Raw genomic sequence first — 22,534 nt, forward strand, 5'->3', positions numbered from 1 at the left:
CTGCAGAACAGTATTGAATACATCGAAAACAACTTATATTTATTGCATTTGTTTATTGGATTTGTTTATTGTCACGTGTACCAAGGTACAGTGAAAAGTATTTTTCTGCGTGCAGCTCAAACAGATCATTTAGTACATGAAAAGAATATACGTAATATAAAACTTTTCATAATAAAAATTTCCAAGGTGTTTTACAGCAGCATTCTGAAATGAAAATCGCTTATTGTCACAAGTAGGCTTCAAATGAAGTTACTGTGAAAAGCCCCTAGTCGCCACATTCTGGCGCCTGTTAGGGGAGGCGGGTACAGGCTGGTTCTGAAACAATATCTGACACCGAGCCACGTAATGGTGGCCCTCAATACCTTTATTGATTGGCATGGGTGAAGATGGTTTCACAATACGTTTAGTTTCTCAGCCCTTTTTACCTTCTCGTTTTCATGGTCACCAGACCAATGTTCATTAGGTATTAATCAGCTATTGTCTAACAGTATTATGTATGGTTTCTCTCTCATTCTCATGCACCATAAGCAGAAGGTGATAATTTCAAGTGAAATTTCTCTGTCTCTGTTCATTCTCTGGTAGGAAGAGATCCTTTCTGCCTGTGATGCACTGTGTTTCACTGTATACTGAAATACGTAACTCTTGCTTACCCAGATTTCCTCATTACATCTCATTTCTCATATTTCCTGGCATCAAACCTTCCGCCCTGGTTATCATGGCTTGATACTTCCCTTCCCATGACCACCCTTTCCCACCCTGCAGTGTCAAATCTACTTCTCTAAAACTTGTGATGTCATTCATGCCTACCTCAGCCTCCTTCACGTTATAGCTCCGCTTTGGATTTGGATTGGTTTATTGTTATGTGTACCGAGGTACAATGAAAAGCATTTTTCTGCGAGCAGCTCAACAGATTATTAAGTACATGAAAATAAAATAAAATACATAGTAGGGCAACACAAGGTACACAATGTAACAACATAACACCGGCATCGGGTAAGCATACAAGGGTGTAGTGTTAATTAGGTCAGTCCATAAAAGGGTCAGTTAGGAGTCTGGTAACAGTGGGGAAGAAGCTGTTTTTGAGTCTGTTCGTGCGTGTTCTCAGACTTTTGTATCTCCTGCCCGATGGAAGAAGTTGGAAGAGTGAGTAAGCTGCGTGGGAGGTGTCTTTGATTATACTGCATGCTTTCCCCAGGCAGCGAGAGGTGTAGATGGAGTCAATGGCTGGGAGGCAGTTTTGTGTGATGGACTGGGCTGTGCTCACGACTCTCTGAAGTTTCTTGCGGTCTTGGGCCAAGGAGTTACCATATCAGGCTGTGATGCCGCCAAATAGGATGCTTTCTATGGTGCATCTGTAAAAGCCGGTAAGAGTTCATGTGGACATTCGGAATTTCCTTAGTTTCCTGAGGAAGTATAGGCGCTGTTGTGCTTTCTTGGTGGTAGCGCGGTGTGGGTGGACCAGGACAGATTTTTGGAGATGTGTACCCCTAGAAATTTGAAGCTGCTAAACATCTCCACCTCGGCCCCGTTGATGCTGACAGGGTTGTGTACAGTACTTTGCTTCCTGAAGTCAATGGCCAGCTCTTTAGCTTTGCTGGCATTGAGGGATAGATTGTTTCGCTGCACCACTCCAGTAGGTTCTCTATCTCCCTCCTGTATTCTGATTCGTTATTCGAGATCCTGCCCATTATGGTATTTTGTCAGCAAACTTGTAGATGGAGTTAGAACCAAATTTTGCCACGCAGTTGTGTGTGTGCAAGTATAGTAGGGGGCTAAGTAAGCAGCCTTGCGGGGCCCCAGTTTTGAGGACTATTGTGGAGGATGATGTGGAGATGCCGGCGTTGGACTGGGGTGAGCACAGTAAGAAGTAAGTAGCAGTGCTCCTAAAGCTAGTGTTTGAAACAAACATGTTGGACTTTAACCTGGTGTTGTAAGACTTCTTACTATTGTAGAGGAGGTGTTGTTGTTCATTCTTACTGATCGTGGTCTGTGTGTCAGAAAGTCGAGGATCCAGTTGCAGAGGGATGTACAGCCACAGTGCTGTTGGGGATTGAGTTCCTGGAGCTGCTGCCGGCCTGAAATTTCTGCCTGGGTCATTCCCGCTACGTGTCACAAATGGATTTGCATAAATGAATAATAAAAACGCGGGTTTCCATAATGAATCGATATGGAAATAGACGCTGCGCGTCACAATGAACCACGCATAATTAATAAGCGCCATGCAAATGAGACACCAGAGGGTGAGGTCAGTTTTCCCGTGCGCAGGCGCACGTCGCGCTTGCGGCTGGAGCGCCGGCGGCGTCTGGATGGGGGCCGGGAGGATGGTGCTGCGGTGGATCCTGGGCTGGGCCTGAAACCTGGGCGAGACCCAAATACCGACCTGACAAACAAATACAGAAAAGGACAGTGGTCAGAGACAGGCAGATCGGGCTGGCGAAGAGATCTGACAAGCGGGGAATATTCGTGTGGGATAGAGAGAGAGACGTAAGGCCGGCCCGAGGCGATTGAGATGTCGGTTGTGTCGGGCCAGCTGCAGCCTGAGGGCCCGGTTTAAACAGGGAGGGGAGGTTTAAAGATAAATAAATCCCCCCCCCCCCCCCCCCGTCTCCTCGTCACCCCCGGGGCCGGCGACGCCGCCGCTGCTGTGGGGAAGATGTGGCTCAAGCTGTTCTTCCTGCTGCTCTACTTCCTTGTCCTGTTCGTGCTGGCTCGCTTCTTCGAGGCCATCGTCTGGTGCGAGACCGGCGTGTTCGCCACGCAGCTGGTGGACCCCGTGGCCCTGAGCTTCAAGAAGCTCCGCACCATCCTGGAGTGCAGGGGCATCTGCTACGCCGGCCTACCCGAGAAGAAAGATGTCCGGGAGCTGGTGCAGAAATCAGGTAGGGGGAATCACCGGCGCTGTTTGCAAAAGGAGACCTCCTGAGGGAGGGAGGGATGGGGCAACCTGAACTCACTCACCCCCTTGTCCCTGATGTTTTTTTTCTGTTTTTTTATTAGAAATAATCAGGTGGTCGAGAGGGGTGGGGCGGTGTTTTTTTTTTGTCTTTGCAAAGCTGCTCTTTTCTCTCCTCCTTCCCTCCTCCCAGGACATTAATTCACCCACAAGGAATTGTTTAGTTATTTCGTCGACATTTTTTTTTGTCTCCGCTCCTTTTCGACATTTTGTAACTGGCCGCCTACTATATTTTGATCCCAGACCTTGGCGTTTTCTTTGTTTCGACAGTTTATGGCAGTTTTCTTGCAAGTGCAAAGACAAAACGGTTGGGAGGGGTTATTGTGTTACGAGGATAGGGTGGAAGTGTGGGCTTAAGTGGATCGGTGCAGACTCGATGGGCCGAATGGCCTCCTTCTGCACTCCATGTTCTAAAAGCGACGCACTGCCTGCCGGCCAGTGCTGCAAACCTAACTTTAAACCGAAAAGTGCAGGAAATATTCAGCAGTGTCTGTGGATAGAGGAGCAGGGTTGGTGTTTCTGGTCAATGGTGTTTCACCAGTGGTTCTGATAGGTCACAGACCTGAAAGGTTGACTTTCTCTCCAATGCCAGACCTGCTGAGATTTTCCAGTATTTTCGTGGGTTTGTATAGTGACTCATGTTATTGAAATGTATTGAAACAGTTTGGACAATAAGTTGTTGATGAATTGTTAAAGGAGCATGGTCCAAAAAAAACTGTTTTGCACTTGTCTTTTTGGTGCAGAATTCTTTGTTGTATTTGACTTGATATGACCCACAAGTTGGAGAAGTGTTCTGCTAATGAGTTAACATTTTTTTAAAAACTGATATCTTTTAAAAAGTGTGCATCAGCAGATTTTTATTTACTGTGTGACAGCTTTAGAAAGTGAGGTTTAATGTGTGAATATTGATGTATGAAATATTATTGGTATATTTAAGGGCTCTAAAGCTTATCGAGAGACTTCAGTCTGCACTGGAGTGTTGCTTTGGGTGCATTACTGTGTTTCAGTTGGAGTTTGATGAGTGAGGGAGTTTGCTGAAAAGGGGAAGAAGGTGCTCATGGAGGCTCCATCCTTCAACTGGCCCTTTGTTGCAGAAGAAGAAGCTGACTGAATGGCATTGAAGCCACAAAACAGCAGAGAGAATGCTGGTAATTTACAGACAAAATCTAAAAACGAAGTCAGAGGAGTCCTGTCAGTTTAGTTGGTAAGCATAGGCCTTTTCAGATTCGGCACAGAGGAAACAATTGGTGAGTGATGGGAGCTATATTATACCATACTGTAATAAACACTTATATAAACTTTAAGGTATGTCAGTGCAGTTCAGCCATGTGAAATGTGCATCCTACAGAATGTGGCAAGTGCCCTCCATGAGTACATCTACAGAAACTGTGTGGCTGCTGCAGTCACTATGCTGCATCCGCAAGGCTGAGGATTACATGGATCACACATGTATAGTGGTGGTTACACTGCAGCTACAAAGGCAGAGAGGACATGGTATTTTAGAATTAGACTGCAGGTAGTGTAGGAATCCCCTGAGGCTATCTCGTTCTCTAACTGCTTTTCCATTTTGGTGAGCGAGATGGCTCTCAAAATCACTGAATTATTACATGCAGAAGGAGGCCATTTGGCCCATCGTTTCTGCACCAGATCTCCAATTGAGCAGTTTGCATAGCCTTTCTCTCTCCTTCTCCCTGTAACATTGAATGTTCTTTGGAAAGATTGGATAGGCAGGCATAGAGGCGGGTTGAGGAGGATTTGGTCAACCAGAACTCCATCGAAATGGTCCAATAACTGAGGGTTTTGGGAATCTGGAACTCACTGCCTGCAAGGGTAGTGAAGACAGTAACCCTTATTGCATTCATAAAAATACACGAATATGCATTTAAAGCGCCATAAGCAACAGAATGTTGATGGTGGGGAATTCAGCAATGATAAGGACAATGAATGTCATGGGGAAATGGTTAGATTCTCTCATGTTGGAGATGGTTGTTTTCTGGCACCTGCATGGCATGGGTGCAACCCACCTACCAGGACTAAATCCTCCTCAACTCGCCTCTATGCCTGCCTGTCCAGTCTTTCCAAAGATCATACAATGTTACAGGGAGAAGGTGAGACCTCTCAATTGGAGATCTGGTGCAGAAACGATGGGCCAAATGGCCTCCTGCATGTAACAATTCGGTGATTTTGAGAACCATCTCGCTCACCAAAATGGAAAGGCAGTTCGAGAGCGAGATAGCCTCGGGATTCCTGCACTACCTGCAGTCCTGGTGCCAGGGTCAAGGATTTTACATAGCACATGTGGGACATTCTTTTGGGGGCAGGTGAACCACCAGAGATCGTGGTCCACATTATAACTAGTCACATAGGTAGGAAAAGAGATGAGGTCCTGAAAGCAGATTTTAGTGGGTTAGACGGGGAAATAAAAAGCACGGATCTATAAGAAATCTCAGGATTACTCCCAGTAATTGGTGTGGTATATAGACTATTAACTAATGAAAGAGATGTAGAGAAGCACATTTGCAAAGAAATTAGAGAGGTGCAAGGATAGGGGAATTCTGTTGCCCAAATATAGACGGGTATTGAAATAATGCAAAGGGACATGAGGGGCAAGAGTTCCTGAAATGTATTCAATAATATTTTCTGCAGTATGTTTCCAGTCCCAACGAGAGGGCAGGCACTATTAGACCTGGTTCTGTAGAATGAGTTGGCCCAAGTGGATCAAATATCAGTGGGAGAGCATTTGGGATAAAGTGACTATGGTTTAAGTTGGCGTTGGAAAAGGACAAGGAACAATCCTGCGCAGGGATAATTAATTGGGGAATGGCAACCTTGAGTTGGAATCAAATGTTGACAGAAAAGATAATGGTTGAACAATGGACCACCTTCAATGAAAAGGTATTGGGGCAATGTGAAGGTATATTTCCTTGAAGGGGAAAAGCAAGACATAAATCCAGACCACCCAGAGATGAAGAGGAAGAAATGCGCAAACGATAGATGCCAGGTAGATACAATGGAGTATTGGGCTGAATATAGAAGGACCAGAGGGGAAGTGACCAAACTGATAAGAAAAGCAAGGAAAGAGCATGAGAAAAGACTGACAGCTAACATAAGAGAGTTCCAAGGTCTCCTAAAAGCATACAAATAATAAAAGGGTGGTAAAAGAGAGAGCGGGGCTGAATAGGGATTTTAAAAAGGGACTTGCATGTGGAGGCAGAAGAAATAGAAGAGGTATTAAATTAGTTCTTTGCATCTGTCTTTACAAAGGAAGAATATGCTAGCCAGGCTTGGGTGAGAGAGGAGGTAACTGCTACACTTGAGGGATTTACAATTTAGAAGGAGGAAGTGGTAGAAAGGTTATCTTAGAATAGGCAAGGTGCTGGGACTGGGTGAGATGCATCCAAGGGTACTGAGAGAAGTGAGAATGGAAATTGCAATGGCAACAGTGATAATCTTCCAGTCTTCCTTGGATGGGAGGTACCAGAGGACTGTAAAATTGTGAATGTTACATTCCTGTTCAAAAAGGGGGGCAAGGATAAAGCTAGTAATTACAGACCAATCAGTTTGACTTCAGTGGTAGGGAAACCTCTGGAAATTATAGTTCAGGACAAAATTGATAGTCATTTAGACAAGTGCAGAATTATTAAGGAAACCGAGCATGGATTCTTTCAGGGAAAATCATGTTTAACTAACTTGTGAGAGTTTTTGAGGAGGTAACAGAAGTTTGATGAGGGCAATGCAGTCGTGTTTATGGATTTTCAAAAGGCATTTGATGGAGTGCCGCACAAAGACCTGTGAGCAAAATTCTAGCTTAAGGAATAAAAGAGAAAGTAGATACTTGAATAAGAAATGACTGAGTGACGGGAAACAGAAAGCAGTGATAAATGGTTGTTTTTCACATTGGAGTAAGGTTTGGATTAGAGTTCCCCAGGGGTCAGTGTTCGGGGCATGAATTCAAAATTCGCAAATGATACGACAATTGGAAATGTTGTCAACTGAGATAAGGATAGTCATGAATTTCAGTAAGAGAGATGTATTGGTGGAATGTACAGTTAAGTGGCAGATTAAATTCAATGGAAAGAAATGAGGCAATTAATTTCAACAGGAAGAATATGGGAAGAATAGGGCGGAAGAACAGAAGCACCTCTATGTACATCAAGTTATTGAAGATGGCAAGGCATGTTGATTGCAGGTAATCAGCATATAACATCTTGGGCTTTAATAATAGGGGCACTTGAGTACAAGTGTACGGTCATGTTGAACTTGTATAAGCTAGTTAGGCGACAATTGGAGTACTGAGTCCAGTTCTTGGTGCCATATTTGAAGTATGTGAAGGCATTGGACAGAGTACAGAAGAGATTCACGAGAATAATTCTAGGGATAAAGAACTGTATCTATGAACCGAAAGAGAAAATGCTGGAAAATCTCAGCAGATCTGGCAGCATCTGTAGGGAGAGAAAATAACTAACATTTCAAGTCCGATGACTCTTTGTAATTTGCTTTTATACTGTATCTATGAAGATAGCTTGGAGAGTTTGGAACTGTTTTCCTTGGAGAAAGGTTGGCTGAAAGGAGACATGATAGAGGTATTAACATCTCGAGCGGTATGGACAGGATAAGTAGTGAGAAACTGTTCCCACTCGTGTCAGCATCAGGACCTGAGGGCACAGATTCAAAATAATTGGCAAAAGGAGGAAAAGTGATGTTAGAATTTTTTTTCTCCCAGTGGGTGGTTGAAATCTGGAACAAACTTCCTGAGGCTGGTGTAGGTAGGTTCGATCGAGGTATTCAAAAGAGAGTTAGATTGCTATCCTAAAATAAATAACATGCACAGTTACGGCGATCAGGCAAGGCAGCGGGACTAGGTAGGATGCTCTTTCAGAGAATCAATGTAGACTCTGGCCTCCTGTGCTGTAAAGATTCTGTGATTCAATAGTTTCGAGGTAAAGATGGTATCCATTTTTGAGTATGGTTTAGAAAATCTATTCATCAATGATGTACTGACCTATTTAAAACATTCAAGTTTTTATGAATCAACCAATGTTGTGATTTAGATGTTGAAGTCCTTTTAACCATTCTACATTTTGATTGAGGTTGTCAGTTTGAAATTGCACAGACTTTGAAATATTCCCTCCGTGTACCTGAACAAGCGCCGTAGTGTGGCGACTAGGGGATTTTCATAGTAACTTCATTGCAGTGTAATGTAAGCCTACTTGGGACACTACAGTAGTCCCCCTTTATAACGCGGGTGTTGGGGTCCAAGACAGCCACCCGCGTTGCAACCGAGCCGCGGATATCCACGATGGGGGTTTTAAATTTATTTAAAAATCTATGCTAGCGCTTCCCATTGAGAGTCTACTGGGGGCGGGGGGAGAGGTCAGACGCTGAAATTGACACAACTGACAGTTGGGGTCCATAAGCCCCCCCGCGGTATATCGCGAACCGCGGTATTGCGGAGCGCGGTATAACGGGGGACTACTGTAATAATATTAATATTCTTATATGCCGATGACTTGCTGTTATACGTGTCGGAACAGAGTGTGTCGATCGGGGGAATATTGGAGCTGCTTCGGGTGTTTGGGTCTTTCTCGGGGTACAAACAGGGATGGTGGGGGCTGCCATTCCGTAGAGCAGGGACTCACTTTAAATACCTGGCGGTGCAGGTTGCCTGGGAGTGGGGGGGGGGGGGGGGGGGGGGGCTCTGCAGGTACAACGTTTTTAGTTTGATGGGGAGAGTGAAAGCTGATCTGGCACGGTGGGATGGTCTCCCTCTGTCGCTGGCGAGTCAGGTACAGGCGGTGAAATAGAGCATGTTGCCGCGATTTCTGTTTATTTTCCGATGCCTGCCTATTTTCCTGTCAAAGGCTTTCTTCGGCGAGATTGAGGGAATGATTACTTCGTTCATATGGGGTGGGAAGGTGGCCAAAGTTAGAACGGTGCTGCTACAGAGGAAAAGGCAGGCAGGGGGGGTTGGGTCTTCTGAACCTGATGTATTATCACTGGGCGGCAAATGTTGAGAAGGTGAGGAGCTGGGTCAGAGGGGCTGATTCTTAGTAGGTCAGAATGGAGGAGAGTTTGTGCAGGGGGTCAGGATTGAAAGCACTAGGAACAGCGCCTCTCCCGATGGCCCCGGGGAAATACTCGAGGAGTCTGGTAATAATAGCTTAATTGTGAATTTGGATGCAGTTTCGCCAACACTTCGGGTTGGAGGCAGGGTCAAGGGAAATGCCGATTCGGGGGAAGCGCTGATTTGAGCCAGGGAAGTGCGATGGAAATCTTCGGAAATGGGAGGAGAAGGGGATTAAGACACTAAAAGATTTGTTTCTTAGGGGTCAGGTCACAGGATTGAAGGAGCTGGAAGCGAAGTATGGGCTGGAGCAGGGGGAAATGTTTAGATACAAGCAGGTTTCAGATCTTGCCAGAAAGGAGATTCAGAGCTTCCCGGTGTGGAGCCGGCCTCCACATTGCTGGAGGAGGTGCTGACGACAGGGGGACTGGAGAAGGGGGTAGTGTCGGTGGTTTACAGAGCTATTTTGGAAGAGAAGGCACCACTGGAAGGGATCAAAGCAAAGTGGGAGCAAGAGTTGGGAGAGGATATGGAGGAGGGGTTCTGGTGTGAGGTGCTCCGGAGAGTGAATGCCTCCACCTCGTGCGCGAGGTTGGGGCTGATACAGCTGAAGGTGGTATACAGAGCACACCTCACGAGAGCGAGGATGAGCCGATTCTTTGAAGGAGTAGAAGATGTGTGTGAACGTTGTGGCGGGGGGGGGGGGGGGGGGGGGTGGGGGGCGCTAATCAAGTTCATATGTTTCGGTCCTGTCCAAAGCTAGAGGATTATTGGAAGGAGATTTTAGGGTAATTTCTAAAGTGGTGCACGTGAAACTGGACCCGGGTCCCCGGGAGGCCATACGGCGTTGGACCAGCCAGGGTTGGAAACGGGTGAAGAGGCAGATGTTGTAGCCTTCGCCTCGTTGATCGCCCGAAGGTGGATCCTGATAGGTTGGAGAGCAGCCTCTCCACTCTGTGCCCTGATGTGGCGGGGGGACCTGTTGGAATTCTTGACTCTTGAGAAGGTGAAGTTTGAACTGAAAGGAAGGGTGGAGGGGGTTCTACAATTCATGGGCATTATTCATTATGCACTTTCAAGAACTGGATAACATTGAACATTAGTTGGGGCGGGTGGGTGGGAGGGGGGCTGTGGGTGTTAATGGTAACTATGGGTGATTCCTGATTGCTTTTTGTCATTTGTTTATGTGAACATGCGGGCTAATGTTTGGGTTGGTGGGAGGATGGGATCGTTGTTATTGATATGAGGATTGACATTACGTTTGTTACTGATTATTGTTTATTGTTGGTGGGTGTAAATTTGGGAGAAAATGTGAAAAAGGAGAAGAATAAAAATATTTTAAACTAATAATATTAATATTAATAATAATTAATCGCTTATTGTCACAAGCAGTCTTCAATGAAGTTACAGGGGAAAGCCCCTAGTCGCCACATTCCAGCGCCTGTTCGGGGAGGCCGGGTCGGGAATCGAACCCGTGCTGCTGGGCACGTTCTGCATTACAAGCCAGCTGTTTAGCCCACTGTGCTAAACCAGACCCTAATATATTATTATGGCAGAGAGGGAGGCCATTTGTTCCATCGAGTCCATGAGGCTTTTTGCAAAACAGTCAGTCCTATTCCCCCACTCTCTCCCATAGGGCTGCACGTTTCTTTGTCTCATGTGCCCATCCAGTTTCCTTTGGTAATCAATGATTTTCTCTTCTACCCTCATAGACATCGAATTCCATGTCATTACTGCTTACCGCTTACTGTGGTTTAAAAAAAATCTACCTCGCATCTTCCCCCCCAACACGCATCTTAAGACATTGAATTTGTGCCCCTGGTCCTTGTGCAAATAGCTAATGTGAGCATCTTTTCTTTTTATAAAGTTCATTATGGTGTAATGGAGAGGCAAAATATGGTTGTCCATAAGTTTGTGGGAGGAGATAATAAAATATTTTCTGGAATAAATGCTCAAAGGTGGTTGCAAACCATACTGTCAACTTAAATACTAATTTAATGACTTGCTAAGTCACCTGGCCAAACATTTTGATTGATTGAAGACCAGGAAGGTAAAATAGAATTTTAATGTCCAGACATTTGAGAGTAACAGGATAAACCTGTTCTTGCAGTTGCAGTGTTAGACTGGGCAGATTAACTTACCTGTCTAATTACATTTTATTATTTTTTAAAATAAATTTTGTGTACCCAATTCATTTTTTTTTCAATTTTGGGTCAATTTAGTGTGGCCAATCCACCTAACCTGCACATCTTTGGGTTGTGTGGGTGAAGCCACCCTATTACATTTTATTAGAAGATAAATATAAACATGTAAAGTGAGAGAAATTGTAGGTACGTTCGAAATATTGATTGCTCGAGTAATGTATTGGAATCTGGTAGATCAAGTACATACAGATTGTTATCTGAAGTTGGCCCTTCTGTTATTGATGTACCTGTTTAGCAGTGAAGCATATGGGTACTGCACCTGTCCCATGTTTATCTGACATGTATAGACTATGGGGAGCTCATCTAATTTAAGCAGCAGGTGTTGTGTGCACACACTACAATTCCATGGGTGATTTCTGATCAAACTATTCATTAGGCAATATCTTTTGACTCTTCACATCCCTCACCCCACCCTTGCTTACCAAAAAAAATTCAAGCTCAAAACTAAATTTAGGAATTATAATTTATAAATGGAAATAACTCAATTGTATTTCCCTCTATTTATCTGATCCAGTGTTTCTTGTTGCGTTTAAACTGTTACTTTAAGTTTCTAAAATATTTGTTTCCACGTGCAGTAAAATCGTAACACTGCAAATGATTATGGACAGAAATAATGCTGACTTTTTTCTAAATTTAGAGTACCCAATTCATTTTTTTTCCAATTAAGGGGTAATTTAGCATGGCCAGTCCACCTAGCCTGCACATCTTTGGGTTGTGGGGGCAGAACCCACACAAACACGGGAAGAATGTGCAAACTCCACACAGCCAGTGACCCAGAGCCGGGATCGAACCTGGGACCTCAGTGCCATGAGGCAGCAGGGCTAATCCACTGCGCCACCGTGTTGCCCCTGAAATAATGCTGACTTGAGCTCTTTCTCCAGTGCATTTATTTTCTTGCCTGTCGAAAAGAGCAGGATAGGAAAATATTTTCTTCCTCTGACAGTACCATTTTAATTTTAGAGCAGGGCTTCCTGGGATGCGCATGCATTAAAACTGAAGCACCCCTTAATTATAGTAATTGTAATGCAGAATTCATTTTATTATTGTAATAACCCTATCCCATGGGGGGATGGGGGGAGGAGGAAACTTTGAAGTGAAACAAATGCTTGCCTTGTTTTACTGCCCTCATTCTCTTTTGACATTTACTGTTGATTTATTTCCATTTAATCCATTCCGCCCCCAGTATTGAAATGACCACGTTATAAAGGGGATTGATGACTCTCGAGTTTCTGACCTATCATAAAATGTACGATTCGAAAACCACCAAAGTATTACAATGTAGCAGCTCTCTGTTTGTTATTGAGATGGGGTTGCTGTATACACGATTCTGAGTATCCTGGTAAATTTTAAGTTAGCATTACAAGGTTAACATTTTCGATAATTCACAGTCATCACTATGATGTCAGCCAAGCAGCAGCCCAACAGCAGCATATGGGTGAAACAAAAACAGAGAATGCTGGAAAAACATTGGTCTGGCCACAACTGTAGGGAGAGAGAACAGAGTTAACGTTTCAAGTCTGTTTTTACTCTTCATTGGAACTTAAAAAGGGAGGGAAAATGTGTTGGATGTTATACTGCAGCTGGGAGAGATTGCAACAAAGATGTAGCAAAGTTAAAACAAGAGATGGATGGTATGGGTGAAAGAGTTTTTGCATTGAGACAAAAACATGTTTGGGATGTTTTTTAAAAGAGTTGAGATGGAGGAGAAAGGTCACAGTCTAAAGTTATTGAACTCAATGTTGGATCCTGAAGGCTGCAAAGTCCCCTGAGATGCTGCTCCTTCGGTTTGTGTTGGACTTCACTGGAGCATTGCAGCAGGCCAAGGACAGACACGTGGGCATGAGAGCAAGATGCTGAGTTAAACTGGCAAGCAACAGGACTGTCAGGGTCATGTGATGGTCTGAATAAATTTGTTCCGCATCACTTTCACCCAGTCTGCATTTAGTCTCTCTGATATTGAGGAGACCGGAATACAGCGAATACAGTAGACTAAATTGAAGGAGGTGGAAGTGAAACGCTGCTTCACCTGAAAGGAATGTTTGGGGCCTTGAATGGTGAGGAGAGAGGAGGTAAAGAGGCAGGTGGCGAACCTGGGAGAATGGGATGGAGTCTTTACAGAAGAGGAGCTGTAGTCGAGGTAGCTGTGGGAGTCGTGTTGGTTTGTAATGAATATTGGTGGTCAACCTATCACCAGACATGGAGACCGAGAGGTCATAGAATCTACTGCATGGAAATAGGCCCTTCGGACCAAACTGGTACATGCCAACCAAAAAGCCCACTTTATCTAAACCCATTTGGCCCAAATTCCTCCAAACCTTTCCTATCCATGTATCAGGTCTGATTAGTAAGTTCACCGACGACACCGAATTTCACGTTGAAAGTTAACACTATAGGCAGTCCCTATATTAGAACTTCCAAGGGACCCATACTGCATCTACGGACTATCCAGAGACCGGAAACTCTGGGTGATGGTTTCAAATCATTATAAATTTTGTAGGGGCTTCCAGTGCCGGCCATGAAGAGAGTGGTCGCACACAGGGCAGGACTGGCTCAAAGGTATTGGTTTGGGCACTTTGTAACTGTAAGTGGTTTAGAGGGAGAGGTTTTCTCCAAGATTGATATATCTACTGGCTACCAGACCCGGCAAAAGTTGGAGACGGTGATCTTGGGATTTGTATAGGCGGGGAAGGTGCCGAGGGTAAAGAGGGCCCTGCTATAGAGGCAGAGAGGAGGGTTTGGCGTTCCCGAACGTGCTACACTATTACTGGGCAGCGGACATGGAGAAGGTGAAGCGATGGTGGGAGGGGGAAGAGTGGGTTATGATGGAGGAGGAGTCCTGTAGGGGATCCAGCTTGAGGGCCATGGTGACAGCTCCATTGCCATTGGCTCGGGGAAGTATACGGGGAGCCTGATGGTACAATTGATGGTTAGGATGTGGAATCAGCTGAGGAGGCTCTTTAAATTTGAGAGATGGACAGTGTTAACGCCACTGGGCGGGAACCATGGGTTTAAGCTGGGGGAGATGGATGGGATATATGGGAAGTGGCGGGAGGCTGGACTGGAGAGAGTGAGATATCTGGAAAGGCAGTTTGTGGGATTGGACGAGTTGCGGGAGAGGTTTGAGTTGCCGAGGGGGAGTGAATTTGGGTATATGCAGGTGCGGGGCTTCGAAAGAAAGGAGTGGGGGGTGTTTCGCAGGTTTCGGGTATGCTCTATTGGAACAATTGCTGCTCACCGTTGAGACTGGAGAGGGTAGGTATGGGGAATATATGTGGGTGGTTGGGGGAGCGCAAGTGGTGATGATCAAGTGCAAATGGTAGGAGGAGTTGGGGAAAATAAACTGGGGGTCTGTGGTGTGAGACGGCGTGCAGGGTGAACGCAACCTCTTGCGCGCGGATGGGCTTGGTTCAGCTCAAGGTAGTGCATAGTGTGCATATCGGGCGAGGATGAGTGGGTTCTTTCAAGGGGTGTCTGAAGAGTGCGGGCGAGGGCCAACAAATCACATGCACATGTTCTTGGGCTGTGAGAAGTTGGAGAGGTACTGAAATGAAAATGGAAATCGCTTATTGTCACAAGTAGGCTTCAAATGAAGTTACTGTAAAAAGCCCCTAGTCGCCACATTCCGGCGCCTGTTCGGGGAAGGCGGGTACGGGAAGCAGTGTTTTCCAAAATTGTGGGGTTGGAAGTCAGGCCGGACCCAATGATGGCGATCTTTGGGGTATTAGAAATGCCGGAGCTGATGGAGGGGAAGTGGGCCAATGTTGTGGCTTTCAGTTCTCTGCCTGGCGAAGGATCTTGTTGAATTGAAAGTCGTATATGCCACCGGGGGGTGGTGGCATGGCTGGGGGACCTGTATGACTTTCTACGGATCGAAAAAAAAATCTAATTTGAGTTGAGGGGGTCGGAGGAGGATTTTGAGACATGGTGACAGTTGTTCGTGACAATGTTTGAGGAACTGTTCATTGCGGGGGATGTGGAGGGTAGGGGTAAACTTTGTACAAACTGTGGATTGAGGTTGTTGTGTGTGTGTGTGTGTACGTTACTGTTCATGCATACGTTTGTTCTAAAATACATTTTAAACAATAATAAATTTTGTTGGGTTTTTAAGGTGGAAGGGCACCCAGAGGATCTCCCGGGCTATTGGAGCCCCCTGGGTGATCAGGGTAAGTGCAGGGTGGCTCCCTGGCCCTCCCCTGGAATGTGGGACCCTTGGCACTGCCTAGGTGGCATCTTGGCACTGCCTAGGTGGCATCTTGGCACTGCCAAGGTGTCCAGATGGCACTGCCAAGCCAGAAGGAGCACTGCCTGAGTGCCAGGGTGGCAGTGTTAGGATCAGGGGACAATGAAGGGGGAAGGGTGTTTGAAGGATGAGGGCAGGTAAGTAGGGTGGTTGGTGGGGGTCCTGGAAGGGAGCGGATGTTGGGGTGGGAGGGGTGCTGAAGAAAGGGAGCCCCAGGGACTCCACAGTGGGGTGTCCTCACTTGGGGTGAGGGGGGGTAGATAGTGTCCATATATGTGGGTGAGGGGGGGGGGGATGTGGGTGACCCACAAGCTCCGAGAGATCAGGGCACCCTTTCAAAATGGTGGCCGATCTGAGTTCAACTCCCCAGTGCTTAAAAAAATTGAAGTGTGGGCTAAACCAGTGAGAAACTCCCCAGAGCCCAAGAAAGTGACGGTGTCATTGAATAGCGGTGGTGAATTCACCGGCAGAGCTGGCGGGAAATGTCCCGAAAAACCTGACACAAATGAACTTCGATATTTTTGGGGAGAATCGTGCCCAGAGTTTCAGATTTTATCACCTAACACAATATTTAATTACTAAATAATTTTGCTTCTGATCCTGAAAATAGTCTACATGTTTTAGCTTGAACACGTGTTCATTTTGAACTTTTTAAAGAAACTGACATTGGTTTTCCTTTTTTTGAAAATAAGTATTGTTTTGAAATTTATAAATATATATACTTAGTTTTCAAATTGGCCAGGTTTGTAGCAGCAATTTTAGCGTCTCTTGGCTCTCCTTGCAAGTTTCTTCTCCGCATCTCACAAGTGCTCTTTTTTGATGGTACAGGCAAGACTTACAATCGCATAGAATTGTTTTTCTCTTCCACGGGATTACAGTGGTAGCACTGTGGTTAGCACCATTGCTTCACACCTCCAGGGTTCCAGGTATGATTCCCGGCTTGGGTCACTGTCTGTGCAGAGCCTGCACATTCTCCCTGTGTCTGTGTGGGTTTCCTCTGGGTGCTCCGGTTTCCTCCCACAAGTCCTGAAAAACGTGCTGTTAGGTATTTTGGACATTCTGAATTCTCCCACTGTACCCGAAATAGGTGCTGGGATGTGGCGATTAGTTGATTTTCACAGTAACTTCATTGTAAGCCTACCTGTGGCAATAATAAAGATTTATTATTACTATTATTATAATACAAAGAACAATACAGCACAGGAACAGGCCCTTTGGCCCTCCAAGCTTGTACCGGTCATGATACCACTCTTGTTCAAAACTCTCAGCACTTCCTAGTGCCACATCTTTCTATACCCATCCTATCCATGTATTTGTTGAGATGCCTTTTGAACGGCGTTAATGTATCTGATCCGCAATCTCCCCTGGAAAGCGCGTTCCAGGCACTCGCCGCCCTCTGTGTACCTGTCTCGCAAATCTCCTCTAAACTTTTCCCACGGACCTTAAACCTGTGCCCCTTGGTGACTAACCCTTCCACCCTGGGAAGGAGTGTCTGCCCATCCACTCTATCCGTGCCCCTCATAATCTTGTAGACCTCAATCAGGTCGCCCCTCAACCTCCGTCGTTCTAATGAAAACAGTCCGAGTATATTCAGCCTTTCCACGCAGCACGGTAGCATTGTGGATAGCATAATTGCTTCACAACTCCAGGGTCCCAGTTTCGATTCCGGCTTGGGTCACTGTCTGTGCGGAGTCTGCACATCCTCCCCGTGTGCGTGGGTTTCCTCCGGGTGCTCTGGTTTCCTCCCACAGTCCAAAGATGTGCAGGTTAGGTGGATTGGCCATGATAAATTGCCCTTAGTGTCCAAAATTGCCCTTAGTATTGGGTGGGGTTACTGGGTTATGGGGATAGGGTGGAGGAGTTGACCTTGGGTAGGGTCCTCTTTCCAAGAGCCGGTGCAGACTCAAGGCCGAATGGCCTCCTTCTGCACTGTAAATTCTATGAACCCTCCAGACCAGGCAATATCCTGGTAAACCTCCTCTGCACCCTCTCCAGAGCCTCCACATCCTTTTGGTAGTGTGGCGACCTGAATTGTGCGTAATATTCCAAGTGCGGCAGTACCAAGGTTCTATACAACTGGAGCATGACTTGCCAGTTTTTATACTCGATGTCCTGTCCAATGAAGGCAAACATTCCGTGTGCTTTCTTGACTACCTTGTCCACGTGTGTTGCCACTTTCAAAGATCTGTGGACCTGCACGCCTAGATCTCTCTGACTTTCTATATTCCCAAGGATTTTGCCATTTGCGGTATATTTCCCTTCTCTGTTAGACTTACCAAAATGCATTATCTCACATTTGTCCGGATAAAACTCCATTTGCCATTTCTCTGCCCAAGTCTCCAACCTATCTATGTCCTGCTGTATTCTCTGTCAGTCCTCAACACCATCTGCCAGTCCACCAATCTTGGTGTCATCCATGAACTTACTAATCAGACCAGCTACATTTTCCTCCAAATCGTTTATGTATACTACAAACAACAAAGTCCCCAGCACAAATCCCTGTGGAACACCACTAGTCACAAAACTTCAATTTAGAAAAACACCCTTCTACTGCTACCCCCTGCCTTCTGTGACTGAGCCAGTTCTGTATCCATCTTGTCACCTCTCCTCTGATCCCGTGTGACTTCACCTTTTGTAGCAGTTTGCCAAGAGACACCTTGTCAAAGGCTTTATTGAAGTCTATGTAAACAACATCCACCATCCTCCCCTCATCAAGCCTCCTCAAAAAACTCGATCAAGTTAGTGAGGCACGATCTCGCCTCCACAAAACCATGCTGTCTATCAGTAATTAGTCCATCTTTCCAAATGAGTATAAATCCTGTCCGAGAATTCTCTCCAATAATTTACCTACTACTGATGTGAGGATCTCCGGCCTATAGATTCCTGGATTATCCCTGCTACCTTTCTTAAACAACAGTACCACATTAGCTATTCCCCAGTCCACCTGCAGCCAATGAGGATACAAAGATGAAAGGGAAAATGCTGGAAAATCTCAGCAAGTCTGGCAGCATCTGTAGGGAGAGAAAAGAGCTAACATTTCGAGTCCGATGACTCTGTCAAAGCTTTGTCATCATGCTTTTTTTCATGTTTGGAATGATATGTTTGGACTGTATGCAGAACAGTACTTTTCAGTACCTCGGTAAACGTGACCATAAAAAAATCCAATCCAAACAAATATTTAAAAAACAGAAAAATTGAACATTAATAATAGCAATTTCAGAGAGCCTTCATCAGGATGTAAATTCTGCTATTCTTCTGGGTAGTGAGGTAATAATAAATGCCAGATTTCTCCCCCACAGCCCCAATTGAATTTTTTTAAAAGCAAGCATTTTCACAACCTGGGGACATCACCAAAGCACTTTCTGGAAAATAAAAAGCATCTTTTGAAATTAATTTTAAATGTTCAGAAAGAGTAACCACACATACTTGCCACATAATTCTACTGTCTTAAATGTCTAATATACTGTGGTGATTTTGAACCTTATTGGGTGTATTTGTTACCCCAGGTGATTTGATGGAGGGTGAACTTTATTCTGCACTTCGGGAAGAAGAAGCATCAGAATCTACCTCCAGCACCAACTTTAGTGGTGAGATGCATTTCTACGAGCAAGTGGAAGACACTAAAGATGGGATCTGGCTGGTCCAAGTAATTACTTTTATATTTTGCAAAAAGCTCTTTTCGGGCCTCTGAAATTTTTAAACACTTGATTTTTAAAAAATTGATGGAAATGTATGAAGGGCAAACTAAATTTAATGGGGAATTGTTATTGCTGTTTCAAGAAGTGCATGAACTGGAGTAGCTAAGTATCAGTCTGAGGAGGCCACTGCAGCTGCTCCTCAGGCTAGTGTCTAGACCCAATCTTCAACTGTTTCATCAATGACCTTCCATCCATCATAAGGTCTGAAGAATAAATGTTCACAGATGATTGCAGAGTGTTCAGTACAATTCACAGCTCCTCTGATACTGAAGCAGCCCATGCTTACATGCAGCAAGATCTCGACAATGTTGAGGTTTGGGCTGATAAGTGATGAGCAGCATTTGTGGCACCTAAGTACCAGGCAGTGACCATCTCCAACAAGAAAAAAATCTAACCATTTTCTTTCAATGGCAATTCCCCTGTCAACAACATCCTATGGCTTACCATTCAGAAACTTAATTGGACCAGTGCAAATTTTGCCAGTCTAACCACATCAGTGAAGTTGCTCATCCCTGGAACCATTATTTTAATACCTTTTTGCACCCTCTCCTTTGCCTTTACATTCTTCTTAAAATGTGATACCAAAATTTCAGTTGAGGCCAAACCAGTGTTTTGAACTCAACCTGCCCTGCTACCTGCAAAGGTTTGTGAACCAATACCCCCAGGCCCCTTCACTCTTTTATCTTTTATTTTGTATAGCCCTTCCACGTTTCCTCTAACAAAACATAACACCAAACCTTGATCTGGAGAAAACAGCAACAGTCTGTAAAATGTGCAGTCTCATTGCAGATGAAAATCAATGCAGCAAAGTTTAAAGTGATGTGTTCAGGTGAGGAAAATAAGGAGAAGGCAACGTTAACTGATACGAGTAGTTAAGTTTCTTAAAACCTAAATTACATTTTGAAATACCTTAATGGAAAAAGTCCAAGAGTATGGCAATGACGGCATGAGCAAGATACCCTTCCTCTTCCAGCAGACTGATATCGGTAGGATTTGATTACCCCAACACCAAACAAGAGGGCCATGGGAGTGTGTTTAGAAAGTAGACTACACTGAAGGAAAGTACACAATAATATTGCAGAGCATTACAATCTGATTTATACACCTAAGAATCATGAATTCCGGAGGAAATGGGGTGGAGGAAAATGGGGAAGGGGCAGAAGTAAAAATATTTTTTTATGGATCAGGCAGAAAAGTAGTGTCAGAATTAACAGAGGAAATGAGAGGGGCAGTGTCATCATGAACTTTGATGCATGGCAGTATCTTTGAATTGATTTCAGAGATCAGTCTTGAATGTGGGTGAATGACTGAACTAAATTTAGGATCAGTGATTGATCTGCTAAAATTGAAAATGTAATCTAAAGCCATCCCTAGAAATGCACCACCAATTTCACCTTGAGTGCAATTTTTCATTTGTTTGGTATATATGTTTTAGCTCCATCTATTGAAGGGATGTTGGGTATACTGAGAGCTGAGATTACAAAGCCTGTATTTGGATGTGTGGTCAGGGCCATTCTTAATTCCTTAGTTCCTAATGCAGTTGGAGTAGATTTCGTCAGTAATTTTTTTCTAGGGCCCATTTAATATGAATTATCAATTTGTATATACGGTCAAAATCATGAATTGTGACAATCTATGCTGCAATCTGCATAGGAAACATGGAACAGCCCTTTCACAGATCTTTTTGTGCTGTCACACGCAGCGTGTTTTGCATTTCCTTCAATGTTTTAAGGGGAGAATAGCAATTACTTTAAATAAGTAAACAGACTAGGGGATAGCATCATAGAATAGTTGCAGCACAGAAGAAGGCTATTCAGGCTTGTCGTTCATGCCTGAGCAGCTCCTCTGAAGGAACAATTCACCATTGCCATTCCCTTGTCTTTTCCGCATGGCACTGCAAATATTCCTTTTCGGACAATGATCCAATTTTTCTTTGAAAACCTCAATTGGCCTTGCCTCCACCACATCCTTGAGTAGTTCATTCACTTTAAACATCAGCAAGGAGTAAATGCATTACTTTCACTACATTTGACACTTGCCTTTCTTTCTCAGCACTCCCACCCCATTGTCCTCTGCATTTCCAAACTCAGCAACGTGGGTCATAAACCTGAATCCATTCTGTCACTGAGTAATGATATGCCATGTGATTTCTGAATTGGTAAATGGCATTTGCAGATTAGGTTGCAGTTCTGGATAATAGCAAGGCTACTTGTTTTATAATAACCTCAAGTTATTTCACAGGTTGTAGCTAAGGATAAAGAACCTTTATTGTGCAAGAATCAATGGCACAAGATGGTGAAGAAAGTGTCCCAGTTTGGTATACGTACAGGAGCTTTCAATTGTTCCAATGACCCCAGGTAAGTTTTATATAGTCTGGTTAGTGGCCTGTTTGTATTCTGTCCGTGAACAATAATTATGTTACAGAACTGTTTCCATTTGTTTTTTAAAAATAATTTTTATTCAAATTTTCAACAAATTTTAACCAACAAAACAAAGAAAAACAGTAACCCCCCCCCATACAAAAGCAATAAATTAACAAAAATAATGAGCATGAAACCACACACCCATCCCCCATAGCGAACAAGTAACCCCCCCCGGGTTGCTGCTGAAGTTGACCACTCCCTAATGCTCCGCCAGGAAGTCTAGAAACGGCTACCACCGCTGGAAGAACCCTTGCACCGACCCCCTTAGGGCAAACTTGACCATCTCCAGTGTGATGAACCCAGCCATGTCGTTGATCCAGGATTCCGCGCTTGGGGGCTTCGCATCCTTCCACTGTAAAAGAATCCTGCGCTGGGCTACCAGGGACACAAAGGCCAGAATACCGCCCTCTTTCGCCTCCTGCACTCCTGGCTCCGATGCTACCCCGAAAATTGCGAGCCCCCAGCCCGGCTCCACCCTGGAGCCAAACACCCTTGACAAGGTCCTCGCAACACCCCTCCAATGCAGGACACGCCCAGAACATGTGGGTGTGGTTTGCTGGGCTCCCCGAACACCTGCTACACCTGCCCTCTCCCCCAAAGAACCGGCTCAGCCTTGTCCCAGGCATATGCGCCCTATGCAGCACCTTTTAGTTGGATTAAACTAAGCCGCACGCAAGAGGAGGGGGAATTCACACTCCCCAAGGCATCCGCCCACGTCCCCTCATCGATCTCCTCTCCCAGCTCCTCCTCACACTTCTCTTTCAGCTCTTCCACCGAGGACTCCTCCCCCTCCTGCATCACGTGGTAGATTGCCGAGATCCTCCCCTCACCGACCCACGTCCCCAAGAGCACCCTGTCCTGAACCCCCCTTGGCGGCAACAGTGGAAACTCCGCCACCTGCCGCCTAACAAACGCCCTAATCTGCATATACCTGAAGGTATTCTGTGGGGGG

The 22,534-nt window shown here is 45.0% G+C and overlaps 1 protein-coding gene across 2 annotated transcripts in view; it reads left to right on the forward strand.

The window, feature by feature from the left end:
- Positions 1–2,252: 2,252 nt before the first annotated feature.
- The window catches only part of rnf103 (ring finger protein 103), a 75,910-nt gene continuing 55,628 nt past the window's right edge, over positions 2,253–22,534 (forward strand). The window contains exons 1-3 of one of the 2 annotated variants that reach the window (XM_038793291.1): positions 2,253–2,879; positions 18,968–19,107; positions 21,401–21,516. In XM_038793291.1, coding sequence (XP_038649219.1) covers positions 2,654–2,879; positions 18,968–19,107; positions 21,401–21,516 — 482 coding nt within the window. In that variant the 5' untranslated portion in view covers positions 2,253–2,653. The remainder of the gene's footprint in view (positions 2,880–18,967; positions 19,108–21,400; positions 21,517–22,534) is intronic. The other variant, XM_038793293.1, reaches the window with a different exon arrangement.

This window comes from Scyliorhinus canicula, chromosome 3, assembly GCF_902713615.1.
Source record: "Scyliorhinus canicula chromosome 3, sScyCan1.1, whole genome shotgun sequence".
NCBI classification, from domain to species: domain Eukaryota; kingdom Metazoa; phylum Chordata; class Chondrichthyes; order Carcharhiniformes; family Scyliorhinidae; genus Scyliorhinus; species Scyliorhinus canicula.